The sequence below is a fragment of the Miniopterus schreibersii genome (genome assembly GCF_964146895.1).
Source record: "Miniopterus schreibersii genome assembly, chromosome: 3".
NCBI lineage: Eukaryota > Metazoa > Chordata > Mammalia > Chiroptera > Miniopteridae > Miniopterus > Miniopterus schreibersii.
In genome coordinates this window covers 82,456,272-82,473,713 of record NC_138103.1, presented here as the reverse complement: position 1 = coordinate 82,473,713, position 17,442 = coordinate 82,456,272, and the positions used below count along the sequence as shown (strand labels likewise).

Below are 17,442 nucleotides of genomic sequence, written 5' to 3'. Positions count from 1 at the left end.
GTCAATTTTGGGCAGGCACCTAAATTGTTTTTCTCAACGTAGGATGAGGAAAATGACTTACAGGGCTGTTGGGGGAAATGGTCTCATATGAGAAGTATCATCATCGTACTTTGACTTGGGTCGTGGTGAGGACTTCACATACCTTCAGAGAGGAGATGGAGGAGCCAGGGATGCATGAGGACAACTAGGACTCCATGAAAATCACGGGAGGAGCTTCAAAAAGCAAAAAAAAGGTGGGGGGAGACAATCACTGAGGTAAGAGATCCGCCCCGCCCTGGGCCATGTGAAGATACATTGGATCTGCCAGCTCCTTTATCTTGGATGTCTAGCCTCCAGAACTGAGAGAAATGTTTATTAACCTCTCAGTCTGTGCCACTTAAAAAAAAGGTTTTTACTGACTTGAGAGAAAGGGAGAGAAACATCAATTGGCCGCCTCCTGCATGCACCCTACTGGGGTTTGAGCCCACAACCCAACCCAGGCATTCTGGGCACGTGCCTGACCAGAAATCCAACCGGTTGTTACCTCCAGGTGCATGAGACCACACTCAACCAACCGAGCCACATCAGCCAGGGATACCATTTTTGAAAAAAATGTCTGTTCCATACCCAAATCTGAGTAACCAGTTCATCATTCTTTGAAGTAAAAATGGTGTTCCACAAGGGGCTAGTTCAGCTGAGACAACCACCATACTTGTTGCACAAATCTTTAAATACTTACATCACAGAACACTAAAAAGGATGCACTCCAGGGCTGAGAACCACTTCAGGCAAGAGGCTCTGGTCCAAAGCAAGCTGCTCTATGCTCTTTGCGGGCTGGAATCAGTCCTTGTAAATCAACTCATCTGAACTACCACTCACTTATTTAAGCAGAGCTTTATGTCTGACGGGAACCTACTCTTGGAAAAGATGCATCCTGATGTGCCACTCAAAATGTAGTAGCACAAATTATAATAGTGCAACTTCACAATCCATTGTATGATGAAATACTCAATTGTTTAGTTCCATAGACATTCTAAAATTATGAAGACTGATATTAGCACTTTTTCTGAAATCAACAATATAGTTTTTAGCAAAACAACCAATGCACCAATGTAGAGAAAACACGATGACCCAATGGTTAAGAGTGGTCAATGTCCAGGTTCACAGAAGGTGACCCTGACACTTAACTCAGGAAGAATCACTATTTCCTAATCTTAGGAAATGTGACAAGTCTTATCAGCAAATCCTCTACCCCTAGTGGCACATAAGTGAACTTTATCATCATGATTCTCTATAAGAAACATTGTTTTAGAAAATCTAGAGAACCATACACAAGCAAAATAGCATAGGGGATGAGAGGAGAACTCTCGAGTTAAGACTGCCTAGGTTTGATCTGGCTCTACAACTTACTGGCGAGGAGATGTCTAGCAAATGATCTAATCTTACCTGTAGGGTGTGAGTAATAAATTATCCTTCACAGGATGATGAGAATTGAGACAATTTAAGTCTTCAGAGAAAGACCTGGCCGTGGTAACAGCAGTCACTGCTGGCCAGTGTTATTTTAGTACAGAATTAATTCAATAGCAATCCACCCATTCATGGCAATTGCAAAGCATTTCCTCCCACTAGAGCCATTTCTCCCTTATTTTCTAGAATTCACTCTAACCTATGCTTATTCTATCCCTCTGATAAGAAAACCTCAATTGTATTCTGACTTGCCCTTCTAGGCATCTGTAGGTGCTGTAGGAGCCTGTGCCCACTCTGACCTTCTCCATACACAAGCTGGCTTGTGTTCAGGGTGGGCTAGGACCAGAATAAAGAGGGATTATGTGAAGATTTAACTTGCAACACTGGTTTCATTAGCACTGTAATAATATCCTAGGTTAAGTCAGTGTAATCTAATAGCACTTAAGACAGCCCAAAATTCTGTGGTAGAAACACTCACCTATGACAGGTCTCTAGAATCATAAGATCCACCCATTTAGACAGGCGCAGCATTTAAATACATTTAATAGGATCAAGCCCACACTCCTCTCAATGTTAAATCTCGAGAACAATCTCAATGTTTAAGCTGTTAAAATAGTTCCTAGAGCTTATTAAAAAAACAAACTCTTTGAATGAAGGCAGCATTTGATTACAGTGAATACTTATTTATCTTAAAAAGCAAAAGATAAAGGTGGTTTTTAAAGAGATCTCTTTAATATAATGAATACAAAAGCTTGTGAGACATTGTTCCTACTACAATTTTATGTCTTTGAACAAGTGAAACTATGGTTACCAAACAACTATTTTTATTATAGCATCTATAGTGTCTGAAAAAGAACATAATAATAAATAACTGTAGATGTATCATAAGACACCCTTTTATTTAATCACAATAGTGGTTCTTACTACTACATTTTACTCTAAATTTTTTCTTTATTCTTCAGATTCTCCAGGCTTACGGATATCATCAATCTTCAAAATCATTCTAACCATCTGTGTTGCAAGAGAGATTTGTTGCTTTTTGCCAATCAAGGTTTCTATGACATGTTGTTGCTTCATATCTGAAAAATACAAATAAATTATCCTAAAATACCATACATTTAATATTGGAAACTTCTGATTAATGAAATCAGACTAAAACATAGGAATTACAAATTTGGAAGCCAGTTAACTTTATTCTGAGGAATAAATGTCATTACTGCCAAGGACACTCTGGAATTTGAACCTGGTATAACCAGAAAGCTGGGGGAGGGGTGGGCACAGGGGGCACCTCTCTTCAGTTATAAGCTAAAACGCTAGGCAACTAACTAAAAGGTGAACCCTTTCGCCCAGATGGCATGGCTTAGTGGATGAGCATCGGCCCATGAACCAGGAGGTCAAGGTCTGATTCTTGGTCAGGGCCACATGCCCGGGGTTTCAGGCTTGACCCCCAGTAGGGGGCGTGCAGGAGGCAGCTGATGGATGATTCTCTCTCATCACTGATGTTTCTATCTATTTCTTCCTCTCCCTTCCCCTCTCTGAAATCAATAAAAACTTAGTTAAAAAAACAACGGTGAGGCCTTTCAGTGACATCTCGCCTCACAAAATATCCAATACCATGTAATTTAGTAAACAAGAAATAAGTGAAATCTGACTGTACTCGAAGTGTAAGATAATTCCAAGAAAGGCCTAAAAATGGTAAATTTAAGTACAACCAGGCATTCAAATTTAAAAAAATTTATATATCTGAAAAAGAATTGTTGCCGTTGTAACATCCTTGGGCTTTGACACGAAGAGCAGAACATATCTAAACTTCTAAGTAAAAACAAACTGTCCGATTCTGCCGTCAGGACTGACTGCAAAACTGCAGATACAGCAGAAGCAGTACAGAAACCACTGGGACCACTGTTTCAAATGCTTTACTACCTTTTCAGCAAGGGAACTAACTGTTCACGTGGCCGTGGTGGTTACAGTACATCACATTTATAAAACACACCATAACTTATGGGATACAAGCACAGAATAAGCTGTGAATTAAGTCAGTTTCAGGGCTACTTTATGAGAGACGCAGAACCAAAGCACTTTGACAGACGTTTGTGTAAAAAAGGGAAGACAAGAATTATTTTCTAAAACCAAAGATGAAAATGGAAGCCATCTTTGGTGTGAATACCACACTACAGTTGAAATGAAATCAAAGATCTGAAATTCAGGACGTGAATACCTTCAGTGTGTTTAAGTATTTAAAAAGACATGATAACCTCACAATAAGCATTACCTACTATATAGCCAAGCACGGTGTAATTACTCAATTTAAATTAAACCATGCCCCACACGCAGTCATGACAGCTCCTCACCATTTGTACCCTTGTGCATGCAGTCAATCCCAAGAGCAGGGTTCATTTCCTTCACTTGTCTGGCTCGGACCTCGGACATCGTCTGAATGGGATTCATGCCACTGTTCTCGGCAAGGGCCATGGGGATGACCTCCAGGGCATCGGCAAATGCTCGCATGGCATACTGCTCCAAGGTTGGGCACTGTAGGGTACAGGGAAATGGTAAATGTACTTGGCAAAAACATCCCCAGGAGCAATTTAGAAACAATTAAATTACATACTTTAAAAAGCAAACAAACTAACTCACGAGGAATTCTAAGCACAGGCTATCTTGATTATTTTCAATCTGCCAGAATATTAAATGTCACAGCAAAATAAGGATGGAGAAGGCATACATGTGAGAGAAGTCTGAGAACTGGCTCTTACCGATCTGTTTGTATTGATATTTAATTTTGAATTTCAAATAACATTAAATGTAGAGATCTACATAAAATAATAATTTGCAAGGCTGGAATGACTGAATGAAGCTGAGAAATGCTAGCTTATGGTAACCTGAATCTGACTACATGGGCATGAGAATCAATTCAGATCGAACACCTGTTAAACTCTGATGTTTTTGTTCACTTTGAGTCTAGCACCCCGTTGATTCTCAGCCTCACATGCCAGAGCTGTCTTAGTCCTTCGTGAGTCCCCATGAGCATTTTACCTTATCTGCTGCTTGGCTAACTGCCAAAGCACAAGCAATTTCAGCAGCACCTCCACCATACACCACACGATTATCACGGATGAGGTTCCGGATGACACACAAAGCATCGTGAAGGGATCGTTTTGCTTCCTCGATGATCTAGGGAAACAGTTCTGCCTAAATTAATGTGATCATGATTTATTCATTTTAGAGCCAAATACCTGGCACCTCTGGTTTAATCTAAGTGTTTGCTGAAAATATTCCTAACTCCCCCATTAAAACCAGCTTGGTAAAAACAAATGAAGAGAGCCTGCCAGAATATCTGTTATCAGGTGGCTTCTATCTTTACCTCTTTTCCCTATAATGTAGTAAAAAAACATGCAACAGGCAGCCAGTGACTCATTCCAGTACACACAACCAGGCAAAGGGGTCAAAAAAACCCCAAAACTGACACAGAAACCTCACAATGAATCATTTATTACAATGCACTAAAAATTCATTCTAGGAAAATGGAGAGATTGTCAATGTTTACTTGGGTTCCCTATTTCTACCTAAGGGACTGAAGAAAAGCAAATGTGCCTTGTGGAACTGACAACGGAACATGGTCTTCGGTAATTTTATACCACAATGTCATTGTTTCTTTGAGAAAAATGATCCTGTTTTACTTACGGTAACTGTGTCTCCATTAATATATTAGTTATGGACAAAGCCAAACCATGTACCAAAACTGGAAAAAAATGTAGGACAAATAACTGAACTCTCACCATCTTATTTCCTCCTCTGATGAAAATGGTTACAGCTCTGGAGTTCTTACACTGCTCGATGACCAGCATCTTGTCTTTAGTTGTCCCAAATGAGATCTCTTTTACAATCCCAGCAAAGCCGAGCTTCTTAGCTGTGAGCTCTGAGAAGCGCGGGACGATCCGCCCTCCTGTTGCAATGGCAATCAACTAATTGGGGTGGGTCAGGCAGAGAAGAAAGACAATGCTGGTCAACAATGAATGTTCATAATTGGATCACAATGAGCTGAACTTGATCCATGACCACCTTTTTACTAGAATAGCTGCCCCATTCTGGCTAAAAAATTCAAGTTCAACCCCAAAATCCTTGATAAATGAACAGGTTCTTAAAAGCTCAATGTCTTGGTCTGGCTCTGTCACCCTGCACATGTTCCCATAGTTCTTGACCTCATCTCCTGAGCGTGCCACTGAATTGGAGTCCTGCACAGCTGTCCCTCTGCAAAATGGGATATAGTGAGGACCAATGAAGCTGTGTGGGTCCAGGTACAGACCATGTCTAGGATGGCTATTAAGTATTCGGCTGACACAGAAGTGGGTAAGACCACATTTGAGAGCTCAGGAGAGGCCAAATGAGATGACACATGGAAACCATATGCTATAGAACACTGGAAATAGATGGCAGCATTAGTAAAACAATAAAAAATATCCTAGCACTTTTCTCTCTCCCAGCTCACCCTCCTCTAACCTATAAAGCCTTAGCATGACCTGGTAATTTAAGACAAGCGTTATCAAAGCAGCCCCATAATACATAAATGCATTGTTAAGCCCCGCCGCTGTTTAGAAGTCTCTTTCCATAGAGCTTCCTACCTCGATTTCAGGTCCTCCTACCCAACGAACTGCAGGCAAGTTGTTCTGAAGTAGTAAATGATTTGCTTCATCATCAAAGCCCCACTGGCAAATAGCTAGGTTAGCTCCAGTTTCTTTAATCTGGGAAAAGAAATGCCACAATCATGTTAAGAAAAAGTATTCTTTGTGCTCTAATGTTTAAAAAAAGGTGAGATGCGTGCAAGATGGGTGCACTGAAATAAAGCACAGAAAAGGAAATAGACAACTGTCTACTTTCTGTCAACTCCATATTCTAAATAATGAACACATATCAATGGGAATCACCTTACTTTTAAACTATGCTTTAAAAATTAGTAATTCATACTGAACTCAATTGTTATAGTGAAGAAAAACTAGAGAGTCAACAAAACTAAGCATTTTGCTAGCTCTCAGGAAATCAAGGTAAACAGCTCTGTCCTGTCACAAACGTCTATGAAGCAGTTTCATTCACTCGTGTGTGTTTCAACAAAACATTTTATGACATACACTGCTCTGCAACTTGCTTTTCTCACCTACATGGGATATCCTCTATGGATCTATGGATACAGACTTATTTAGAGACCAATAAAGATGATCCTGCTTCTAACAAACACCCCCTACTCTTTGCAAATGCCTCATGACGCGTCCCAAGGTGGCAATGATTATAGTTGACTGTCCATCCTTCCCTTGATGATCACCTGTGATACATGTGCTACAGCTGCCATTTCGCTTCTGTCCTCACCCAAGACTCCCAGGTCACCTACCACGCCTGGCTTCCTACCTCTCCTTCCTTCCCCAACTCTCTGGAACTAAGTCCATCAACAGAAAACTCCTTGCAGTGTTTCCATTACATTCTTGCTGTAAACAAACCTTGGCTCTCCCTTGCCCTTCTACTCAAATGGCTGTTTTTTCTTCCATGTGCTAAAAATAGGAGAGGGGTCCTTCCTGCTCCTCACAGCCACCCCTTATGTTTCTTGAGCCACTCCCTCTCATTCTTTAAAATGGTAGCACCTAGCCCCCTCACTATTCCCATTATCATTCCTGACAACCGCACATCTAACAACGCAATCTATCCAACTCCCTTGGCCTCTCAGTTCCCATGCTTTTCCTCCATTGCATCTTGGCCAGCATTCCCATGGCCACCCAGGTAACAGGCCTTTATTTACAAACTCCTGCCAGCATGCTCCAACTCCTCAGTCCTAATGTTCTTTGCACATGCCAACCTCATTCCTGCCACAGGACCTTTATACATGCTGTCCACGCCCCACCACCTCAGCCTGGAAAACTCCTCACCCAGATAAACTGCTCTCACTTCAGTTAGGTTTCTGTCCACACATTACCTTAGAGGCCCTCTCTGACCACTGTCTGTAACAGAACCCCTCCCACTTTTCCCTGATTCTGCACTGGAACAGCAAGAGCTCTGCTTTGTTCCTTGCTGTATCTCAGTGCCTCATATAAAGTAGGAACAGTAAAGGACTAAATGAATTCAATACCCCTCAAAAAACAGACCTCTAGTTTTTGCTTGCTATGATAATGTCCATGTTCACGTATCTTTGAGTTCTGCTGCTTTAAATTCCCAAGGACAGGGTGCCAAAGAAGATCCGCTATGCCACAGAGCACGTACATGTAAAGTAGTTAACAGCCAGAGGAGAAAGAGAGTAGGTCTTTATAAAATAATACTCTGATTTGTATAAGCAAAGAGATGGGATTTCTATGATTGCATTTGGGTTTAATTCCAGGTATCCAGTAACTCCTTTAATAATATTTAGAGGTCTCAAATATGTGGTAAGCCATATTAAAATTGTCCAAACCTTAAACTTACTAGTTTAGATATGTTCAGGAGAGCAAGTATGTAAAATCAAAAGCACAGCTCAAGAGCCCACTCTTGCAGGCATCCTAGACACATGACCATTTTAAGCCAAAAATCAAGTGAAGCAAACAAGCCTATGCCGGTTACATGTTATAGCCATGTGATGAAATATCGAGATAGTACAGGTCAGTGCCACATACATTTACTACCTACAGCTGCCTAACTGCTTCCTTCAGGAGCAGAAATGTCACTAAGTGCTATGGGAAGACCTACTTGCTGAATCATCTCTTCAAACTTCTCCTTCTCGTATTTCTGAAGGGCTTTATAGTCTTCTACAGAGGTGACGTCCAGCTTATGCTTTGTCTTTGGTTTTGGTGGTTCAAATGGACATGTGAGAATTGCAATCTTGGCATTTTCTACTTCCTGTGGGGAAGGATAGGAACATCTGAGTTGGTGGCTTTAAGAGTTAAAAAAGCATGAAACTGTGAAAGGCAATGACTTACTTTTGGCATCTGTGGGTGACTGAAATCCTTGTCCACAATCACGCCCTTAATAAGTTTAGTGTCCTCCAACCTCCCACCCACTTTGCCTTCTACTTTGATGAGCTCAAAGTCAACGTCTCTGCGCTGCATATCGGCCACAGTGAGAACAGCATTCACAGCAATCTCAGCCATTTGTCGGTGACAGCTGTTAACCCTGATGAAAATATGCCAAATAAACCACTCAGTTTGTTCCACTGAACAGTTATTGAAACCCAAGTAAACCATATAATGTGATATGGTAACTCAAATACAAGTTAACATATCATAACTCAAAGATATTTTATAAAACTAATGATGTTCAGAGTCTTACAAATGAATGGCATCACAACCCGTTCTTTCAAACAGCGTGGGACAGGGATTCAAAGGCAACCAGGAACTTGGATGGAAAAAAATTTACATCTTTATTTCCACTAACTCTAAAATTTAATATTTCCTTCCATTAGAATGTACACAAGAGACTACTGAAGTATGGCAAGAACAAAGGTTTTTCCAAGACTCTGCTACTTTTTAAGAATACTATTAATATTTTACAAGTCCAAAACAGAATCAGAAAGATAAGAAATCATCCAGGAAAAACCAACCTTATCTAAATGAGATGTAGCACTTACTGAGAAGTGAGTTGGTGTGGTGTCGTACCTTGCAGAACTTTCCACTGCAATACTGGTTACAGGTGGGAGATACCTTTTTTGAAAGCTTTGAAACATCTGAATAGACTACTCAATAAATTCACTTTTAATTCTGGAAGAACCACAAGGGAAATTTAGTACTTGAAATGGTGTCTGAAATCTTACATCATTTAGAAAGATAATCATGAAACTAAAAATGTTATGCCTGGCTGGTGTAGCTCAGTGGTTGAGTGTCAACCCATGAAACAAGAGGTCGCTGATTCTAGTCCTGGTCAGGGCACATGCCCTGATTTTGGGTTCAATCCCCTGTAGGGGGGTGTGCAGGAGGCAGCTGATCAATGATGTTTCTATCTCTCTATCCCTCTCCTTTCCCTTCTCTCTAAAAATCAATAAACACATATTTTGAAATAAAGTTGTTAGTATCCTAAGTAGGTGATTTACAATACTTTGCTTTACGTTGACTATGTCCACACCTGCATTAACAACAAAACCAAACCAAAATAACAAAAACAGAAAAAACTCATCAAATCAATATGAAGACACTGAGGTCATTTCCTGTTGCCTTTAGGAACAGGCAAACAAACTTTGCAACCTATAACATGAGAACATACACTTTGGAGCCCAGCGTGGTTTTAGCAGTCTGAATCAGGGGCTCAGTGTCCTTTACGTCAACAAGGACACTATCGCTGATCTTGTCCAGGAACTCGATAGCAATGCGGGCGGCTTGCTCATAGCCGTCGGCGATCCTGATCGGGTGAATGCCACGATCCAGCAGCTGCTCGGCTTCTTCCAACAAGGCCCCAGCCAGGACTGCAGACAAGACAGTGACAACAGGTTCAGGAAACATTAAAACTTTGCCCTGGAACTCTGAAGGTTCCAGAATTAAGCTGGAAGTAACTTAGAGGTTGAGACCATCTAATCTATGTTAAAAAAGAGAGCCTCTTGTTTCAGTTCTAGCAAAGGTCTAATAGGTCTCCCATTATAGATGGATGTTCAACTGTCAGTGATGTAAAGAATGTAATTAAAGAATATAATGTGGAAACACTTTTATAAGGGGAAAAACTCTTATGTTTCCTAGGCCAGGGATTTCTATTCCATGAAATTCATGCTCATGATAAAAATTTATTACTTAACCTCCGCTCCCACCTCCCTTTAGTGTCACAAAGAAGAGTTTTATCTGTTTTAATACCGCCACACTCCAAGCATATCTAGAACACTGTTTGGTACCCAATTAAGATTTTTGAATAAATGAATTAAAATACTGCCTGCAGAAAAAGTAACATTAAAAATATTTATCTCTCTAATCTTCCCTAACTTTTTAACATTTCAGAAAAAATGTGAGAACAGTAAAATGAACACTACTTATTAATAACATCTTGTCACACACATTTGTTTTCTCTGTATATGCACTTTTTTCCTGTTCAATTCTGAGAACTGTTGCAGAAATCATGGTATGTCACCCCTAAATATGTGAACAAACAGCTCCTAAGAACCAGGGCATTTTCTACATCAATGCAATTTGTTACTCAGGAAACTTAACACTGAAAAAAATACTATGTATGTTGTTATACACAACCCACAACCAAATCCCCCTATATGTCCCAAACACCCGTCATGGCTTAAATAAAATCTGGCATCTGATCAAGTTTTACGCATTATAGCTGGTTGTAATTTCTCTTTAGCTCCATTAATCTAACTACCTCCCTCATCTTGTTCTTTTATGATACTGAGTTTTGAAGGGTCTGAGCCACTTGTTTTGTAGGGTGTCCTTCAAATCTGATGATCAACTTGGATTTGTCTATCTCTTAGTAATTTGATTCAAAGAAAACACTCTGGGTAGGCATGTTAGACCTGTGATTCTAAATAACACCTTGTAAGTGAGAAAAGCTATTTTGCCCTTTCTTACCAACCACTCCTGTGGTTCCATCTCCAATTTCATCATCCTGTGATTTGGCTAGTTCAACCATCAACTTGGCAATCTGATGATCAACATCCATCATGCTCAAAATGGTGGCACCATCATTAGTTACAGTCACATCACCATCCTTATCAACCATCATTTTATCAAGTCCTAAAAAGACAACAATGCTTAGAATAGCTTTGAGGGGGGGCAGAAAAAAACAGCCTATACCAAAATCTATAGAGAAAAAGTCTTGACCCAGGTCCTATCTAGGAATTTATCATAAATATTCAATATACACAAAGACATTTTAGATAGGCTAATACAAAGTAAAACATTGCAATTAATCTAAAATGGCTAAAACCAGAGAAATGTCAGAAAATTATGGAGTATCACTAAATGTAGTATCACAAAAGATGACTGCTCTGATTTCACAGGCATCTGGAGGCTGCAAGACCATGGACTCCAGTACCTGTGGTTAGAGTCCCACACACTGTGCAGCAGAGACCAAAGGCCCACACCTGCACTTTTCTCCTCATTCTTTTTTAAAAAGAAAGCTTTTGTTTTACCTTGAAAACGCTAAGATGAGACATTCCAAAATGAAATATAAGACAGTGCTGAAAGATGAGACTTCCAAGTCCTCAGTTAATAGGAACATGGTACGTTAAGAAGCATAAGCCAAAGTAAACAGGAATTGTAAAGCAAGAAACGGAATGTCTCACCACTGCAGTGCTCGGGGTTAGCAAGCTAGACTGGACTGGACTGGGGCATTTCCAGCAGTGTTCTGCTCTGGAAATGACAAGCTCAGAAGAAACAAAGTGGCTTTAATACTGAGGCAAGATGTAACACAGGCAATTAGGGGTTACTTCCTGAGGTCTGACCAATAACATCAATCAGACTCCTAGGAAAACCTATGAACACAACCATTATTCAAGTCTACACTCCAATTACAGAGGCTAAAGATGAAATTAAAAGCTTTTATGCAAATATTCAAGAAATTGATCACACATCAAAACAAGACATGCTGATAATTATAGGTAACTAGAACACAGAAGTAGGAAATAAAACAGAATCAAATGCTGTTGGAAAATTTCTATCTAGGGGTCAGAAATGAAGCAGGAGATTGACTTGTGGATTTCTGTGAAGCCAAAGCTTATCTATCGCAAGCACATGGTTCAAACAACTGAACAGGTGACTGTACACATGGACATCACAGATGATCAACAGGGAAATGAAACAGACTATGTAATTGGAAACAGGAGATGGAGAAGCTGTATCCCCTCTGCTAAAACAAGACCAGAGAAGACTGTCCATGAACTGATAATGACCATGAATTGTTAATATCAAACATCAGGGTAAAGCTGAAGAGCACTAAAAGACCTGCACAGCCAAAAATATAATGCAAATAACATTCACTATGGATTTAAAGTGCCATAAAGAACAGATCTGCATTGTTAAACTTAACTGATCGAGGGTCAGAATTGTGAATTGCAACTAGAGATATTATTAGGGACGAGTGTGAAGCGACAATGCTGGAAGTAAAAAAGGAAAAAAACACCTTGAGATGGATGACAGAAAAACCCCCTGTATTTGTTAAGAGACAGGAGAGAGGCAAAAGGTGACAAAAGCAGGGTTAGAATTCTGAATGCAGTTTTTCAATGACTGTCATATAGATATAAAGAAAACTACTGTAACAGTCAATGTAGCAAGGAAATAGAAGAAAAAAGTAAAAACGAGAGATCTCTACCAGACAATTCAAGAAATAAGAGAGAAATTCAAATCCTGATTAGGAATGCTGCATTACCAACACAGAAACATATTATCTGACCTGGAGAAAATAATGAAAAGGTGGAAGCAGTCTACTGAAAATCTATACAGAAGAGAAAGAAGGATGAAAGATACTTCTAAAGAAGGTTCCTATGAGAAAGAACATGTAATTCTAGAAAGCAAAGTGAACGCTGCCCTGAACGTGTTGGGAAGAAATAAATCACCAGGGGTAGATGGGATACCGATAGATTTATTTCAAGCCAGAGACTGCATCTGTCAAAATCCTAATAAAATATCAGCATGGAAAACAAAACAATAGCCTATAGACTGGAAACATTCAATATACATCTCAGTCTTCAACAAAGGTGATGCCCACTAGTGCACTAACTACAGGACCATTGTTCTAATTTCCCACACAAGTGAAATCTTGCTCAAGGTGATGCAGCAAAGGCTTCTACCCTGCATGGAGCAAAAGAAATGCTGGATGTTCAAGCTGGATTCAGAAAAAAGGCACTTGAGATTTAATTGTGAGTTGAATATTGGGAGTGCTCCAAAGAATTTCAGAAGGTTAGTCCACATTTTATAGACTACATAAAGACTTTGTGTGGATCATGAAAAGCTACGTACGAGTTGCTCTGAAAGAAGCAGGCATGCCTCAGCAATTGATTATCCTGATGCATAACCTGCACTGTGAAAAGGAAGTGGTTGTCAGGACAGAATATGGAAAGACAGAAGGTTTCCTATGGGCAAAGGTGTCAGGCAAGGGTGCATTTTATCTCCCTATTTGTTTAATCTGCACACAGAACTGGGCTAGATTCAGAACTGGGCTAGATTCAGAGGGAGAAGGAGTGAAAATTTGTATTAAGATTTATTAACTTAAGATATGCAGAAGATACCATCTTATTGGCAGAAAGTAGCAATAACTTGAAGACTTCTGATGAAAGTAAAAGAAGAAAGTGCCAAAGTAGGGCTGCATCTGAACACCGAGACGACAAAAATCATGACCAGAGAAGAAACGCACAACTTTAACATAGACAATGCTTTTAAATGGGAGAAATGAAGAAATCAGGAAAAAGCTGAGACTAGAAGGGTAGCAATGGAAGAATTAGGAAAGATTGTCAAGAGCAAAGATGTGTCTTTAGAGACTAAAGTTAAGATCATTTACATTCTCGCGTTCCTAATTACTATGTACAGATGTGAAAGGTGAAAGTTGCAAGTTGGACAGTGAAGAAGGCTGATAAGAAAAAAATGGAATAATCTGAAATGTGGTGTTGAAAAGCTGTATGGATACCTTGGACAGCCAGAAAGATGAACCAAGTGAGTCCTTAAGCAAATTAAGCTTGAAATGTATCACTGGAGGTAAAAATGGCAAAGCTGCAGCTGTCCTACTTTGGGCACATCACCAGAAAGCAGATTTCTTTGGAAAAGGCAATAATGCTGGGTAAAATAGAAGGCAGAAGGAAAAAAGGAAGACTGAACATGAGATGGACTGACTCCATAAAAGAAGCCATAGGCATGAATCTACAGGAGCCGAGCAGGGCAGGTGAGGACAGGACGTTGTGGACATCACTCTACTCACAGTGTCACCAGGAGTCAGAGCTGACTCAACAGCATGTAACATACACACATGATCTGGAAAATGCTAATGAAATGGTGTTACATGGAAAAAAAAATAAAAATCTGACCTAAGATTGTACACGTTATACTATAACTGTGTTTAGAGTATGCAATACACCAAAAGTTTGGCTCTATTAGGGGAGTAGGAAGGCCCCCCTCCATTCCCCTATTCTGTAAAGAGGTTTTACTGTTTAGTTTCTAATTTAAAACTTTTGTTAAAAAACTCAATGTTAGCCTCTTACCATTTGGTCCAAGTGATGTTCTCATTGTATTTGCTACAGCTTTTGCTGCCATTATGTGAGACTAAATGAAACAGAAAAAAAGCAAATATATTCAAGTTACATATAATTTTAATAGTTCAAAGCATACAGCTGCACTTTGCAATGCTAACTTCATGTGAGTCCAGCTGTAAACATACAGTACCTTGAATGATCACACATGGTTTATTGCAGAAATATACTCTTCTCTCAAATGGCCCAGCCAATACACAACCCATACACAAAGAGTCATCCTTGCATGTCTCTTGCCAAGGTTTTCAGTACTGAAAACAATGGAAGCTTGAAATTATCCGTTCCTATTTCCACACATATAACTAGATCCACTTTTCCTCCATGTTGTTTCCTTTCTATTCTTGCTGTCACAACCTAACCCAGAAATCCAGGGTCTCTTATCTCACCTCCTATCCTTCAGATTCATCCTACACCCACCTAAGCCATCCATTTCTGTCGCTTATCAGTCCCCAAACCTTAAACGCTCCTGCCCCATGCTTCAACATGTAAGTCTAAAAGCTTCAGCTTTTCCAAAGCTCTCCACAATGTGAGACCTAGTTCCCTTCCAGTGAGGATGGTCTATGTCTGTTTCCCAAACATGTCCTCTGACTCCTGGACTACTGGGACACAAAAGGCCCTTTCATTACCCACCAAAATCCTGACCAACTTTTAAAGCAGTTCAAATGCACATGTTCTGTGAGGCCTTCTTTCCCTGGTCACCCCATCTGGCAGGTAACCAAACACAAAGTTCATTAGATCTGTGAAAATGCTGTAATCCTTAAAATATACTTTGATATGTCTGTATAATGGAATTTTTAAAGGATAATAATAATAGGGGGGTAGTTCCTAATGCAGGGGAGATTTTGTCCCCCAGGAGACATTTGGCAATATCGGAGACATTTTTGGTTGTCAAAACTGGGGAGGGGGCTATTATTGGCAGTGGGTAGAGAGAAGTCAGCCAGGGATGCTGCTAAAACCCCACACAAGCCAGCTCCCACCACAAAGAATAATCTGGCCCCAAATACAGTGCCAAGGCTGAGAACCCAGGTCTATACCACTGGTTCTGGAGCAGGACAAAGGTGGGCTTCAACTATGGCCTGGTTCTTCACTAGCTCTGTGATCTTAAGCAATTACATCACTGCTCTGGGCCAAGTTTCCAATTCTGTAAAATAATACCTGCCTCAGAGCATGAGGATTACATGAAATAACGCACATAGTTAACACAGTGGCCGATGCAAAACTACCTGCAGATTCTATTGTACTGTTTTACTGGGTGTGTGTGCTGAATGTTACTTTCTCTGCTAGCCGCTTTTAGAGTGTAGTCACTCCTTAGGTTACCCCACTTAATTCTCATTCTCAGCTTGACAGAAGTATATTAACTCCACTGAGAAGAGGTTCCGAGAGGTTGTGTAAGTTGTCTTAAGTCAAACAGTCTGTGGAAGAACTATACTGTTTCTTAATTTAAGTAAAACTGCAAGACATTAAGTGAACAGGGACACTCTGACCTGGTGGGAAGGTCTACGCATATTTAATGTCGTGCATTACTTCACTTTATAAGAAACTCTAAAGTCAGTGCCCTCTCAAAGCTTCCCTTCCTCTGTACTTTCAATGTCTGTGCTCAGATGACCCATCCTTACGTGGACTCCTGCAATAGTGTATTTGACTCCCGTGGTCTTCCTTGTTCCCTTCAGTCCAGCCCAAACTCTACTTCCTAAGGCAGAGTTCTACTTACGTTGTGACTCTGCTCAAAACCCCTTCCTTCCCACGGGATAACATCTTGACTGTGGGGCATTCAAGGGCCTGCATCTTTGGAAACTAGTGTAACTTGAGTAGACTGTGCTCCGCGAAAACCAGGGTGCGTCTCCCCCAAGGTGCCATGCCATTTCCTGCCCAGGTCTTTGCTTTTACTGCTTCCCCTTTCCAGAATGCTGCTCTCCCAACCAAAACAGGACCCCATTCCTGTTCAAAAGCCACCTGTATCAAATATCTGAAGGACACCCTCCAACTTTTATCTGCATCCCCTCCAGTAAGTGCTGATTCTGGTCACACACCACCTTGTATTTTGGCTCCCGGTGTTCATGTCTCACATTGTCACGGTAGCATTCTCTTCCTTAAGGGTCTACATTAAAAATTTTTACGACACTGCATCCAGAAAAACGCCACGCATAAAGACACTAAAAAAATGAAGTACTTTGCACGCGACTCAGCCTTTAGGAAGTGACAAAATGGACCTCCACTTCTCTTAGGGCTGTCGCAGGTACAGCAGCTGAAGATTAAGCAGCAGGGTCTCAAAGGTCCAGGTGACCTGAGGATACTTCCTCCGCATCTGACGAAAACACTGGGCTGTAATGTAAGGCTGCCAGGCTGGAGAAACGCGGGTCCCCCGCCGGAGATTTACAGCTGCCCCACCCAACTCTGAAGGGCGCCTGCGGATCACCCTAATCCCCAAAGGCTTACACTGCCTCTCCCCAGTTCCAAGAGCGGGGTGCGGGCCTGTACACGAGAAAAACTCCCTCGGCCTCTCCCCGGCGCACATGGCAGAGCCGCTCCTGGGCTTGCGCAGGCGCAGAGCCACTGGGTTCGGTCGCCTCCTCACATCCCACCGCCAGTGTCCGGGTCCCGTTACCTTGAGAGCCTCCAGTCCCATAAGACGAGTCTTGCGGTCCTGATCCTTGATGATAAGGAAAGGGCGCCCATATTCATCGAAGGCGAGAGTCCCCACAGACGCCATAGTGCAGCAGCAGTGATTATTCTCCCGCAACCGGCGGAGACCACTCCGGAACAACCGAGCGCGCACCTTCCGCTCGTGGGAGGAGTCAATAGCTCGCGCATGCGCAGCACAACCC

The 17,442-nt window shown here is 41.1% G+C and overlaps 1 protein-coding gene across 1 annotated transcript; it reads right to left on the bottom strand.

Moving 5' to 3' along the window:
* Window positions 1–2,156: 2,156 nt before the first annotated feature.
* CCT5 (chaperonin containing TCP1 subunit 5) lies at window positions 2,157–17,405 on the bottom strand. The gene is made up of 11 exons (XM_081132184.1): window positions 17,223–17,405; window positions 14,570–14,630; window positions 10,950–11,114; window positions 9,655–9,853; window positions 8,379–8,571; window positions 8,149–8,298; window positions 6,069–6,188; window positions 5,226–5,411; window positions 4,483–4,620; window positions 3,798–3,978; window positions 2,157–2,525 (listed from the first exon to the last, which is right to left on the bottom strand). Exons 1-11 carry the CDS (start codon window positions 17,325–17,327, stop codon window positions 2,398–2,400), a joined length of 1,626 nt encoding a protein of 541 aa, XP_080988310.1. The 5' UTR covers window positions 17,328–17,405; the 3' UTR covers window positions 2,157–2,397.
* Between the last annotated feature and the right edge of the window lie 37 nt (window positions 17,406–17,442).

Excerpts from the sequence above, each read along its gene's own strand:
- CCT5 (XM_081132184.1), bottom strand. The coding sequence starts at position 17,327 with ATGGCGTCTGTGGGGACTCTCGCCTTCGATGAATATGGGCGCCCTTTC. Across the intron at positions 8,572-9,654 it reads ACCACGCTGGGCTCCAAAGT|GGTTAACAGCTGTCACCGAC; the intron begins GTATGTTCTCAT and ends TATTTTCATCAG. Across the intron at positions 3,979-4,482 it reads TTAGCCAAGCAGCAGATAAG|TGCCCAACCTTGGAGCAGTA; the intron begins GTAAAATGCTCA and ends TGTACCCTACAG.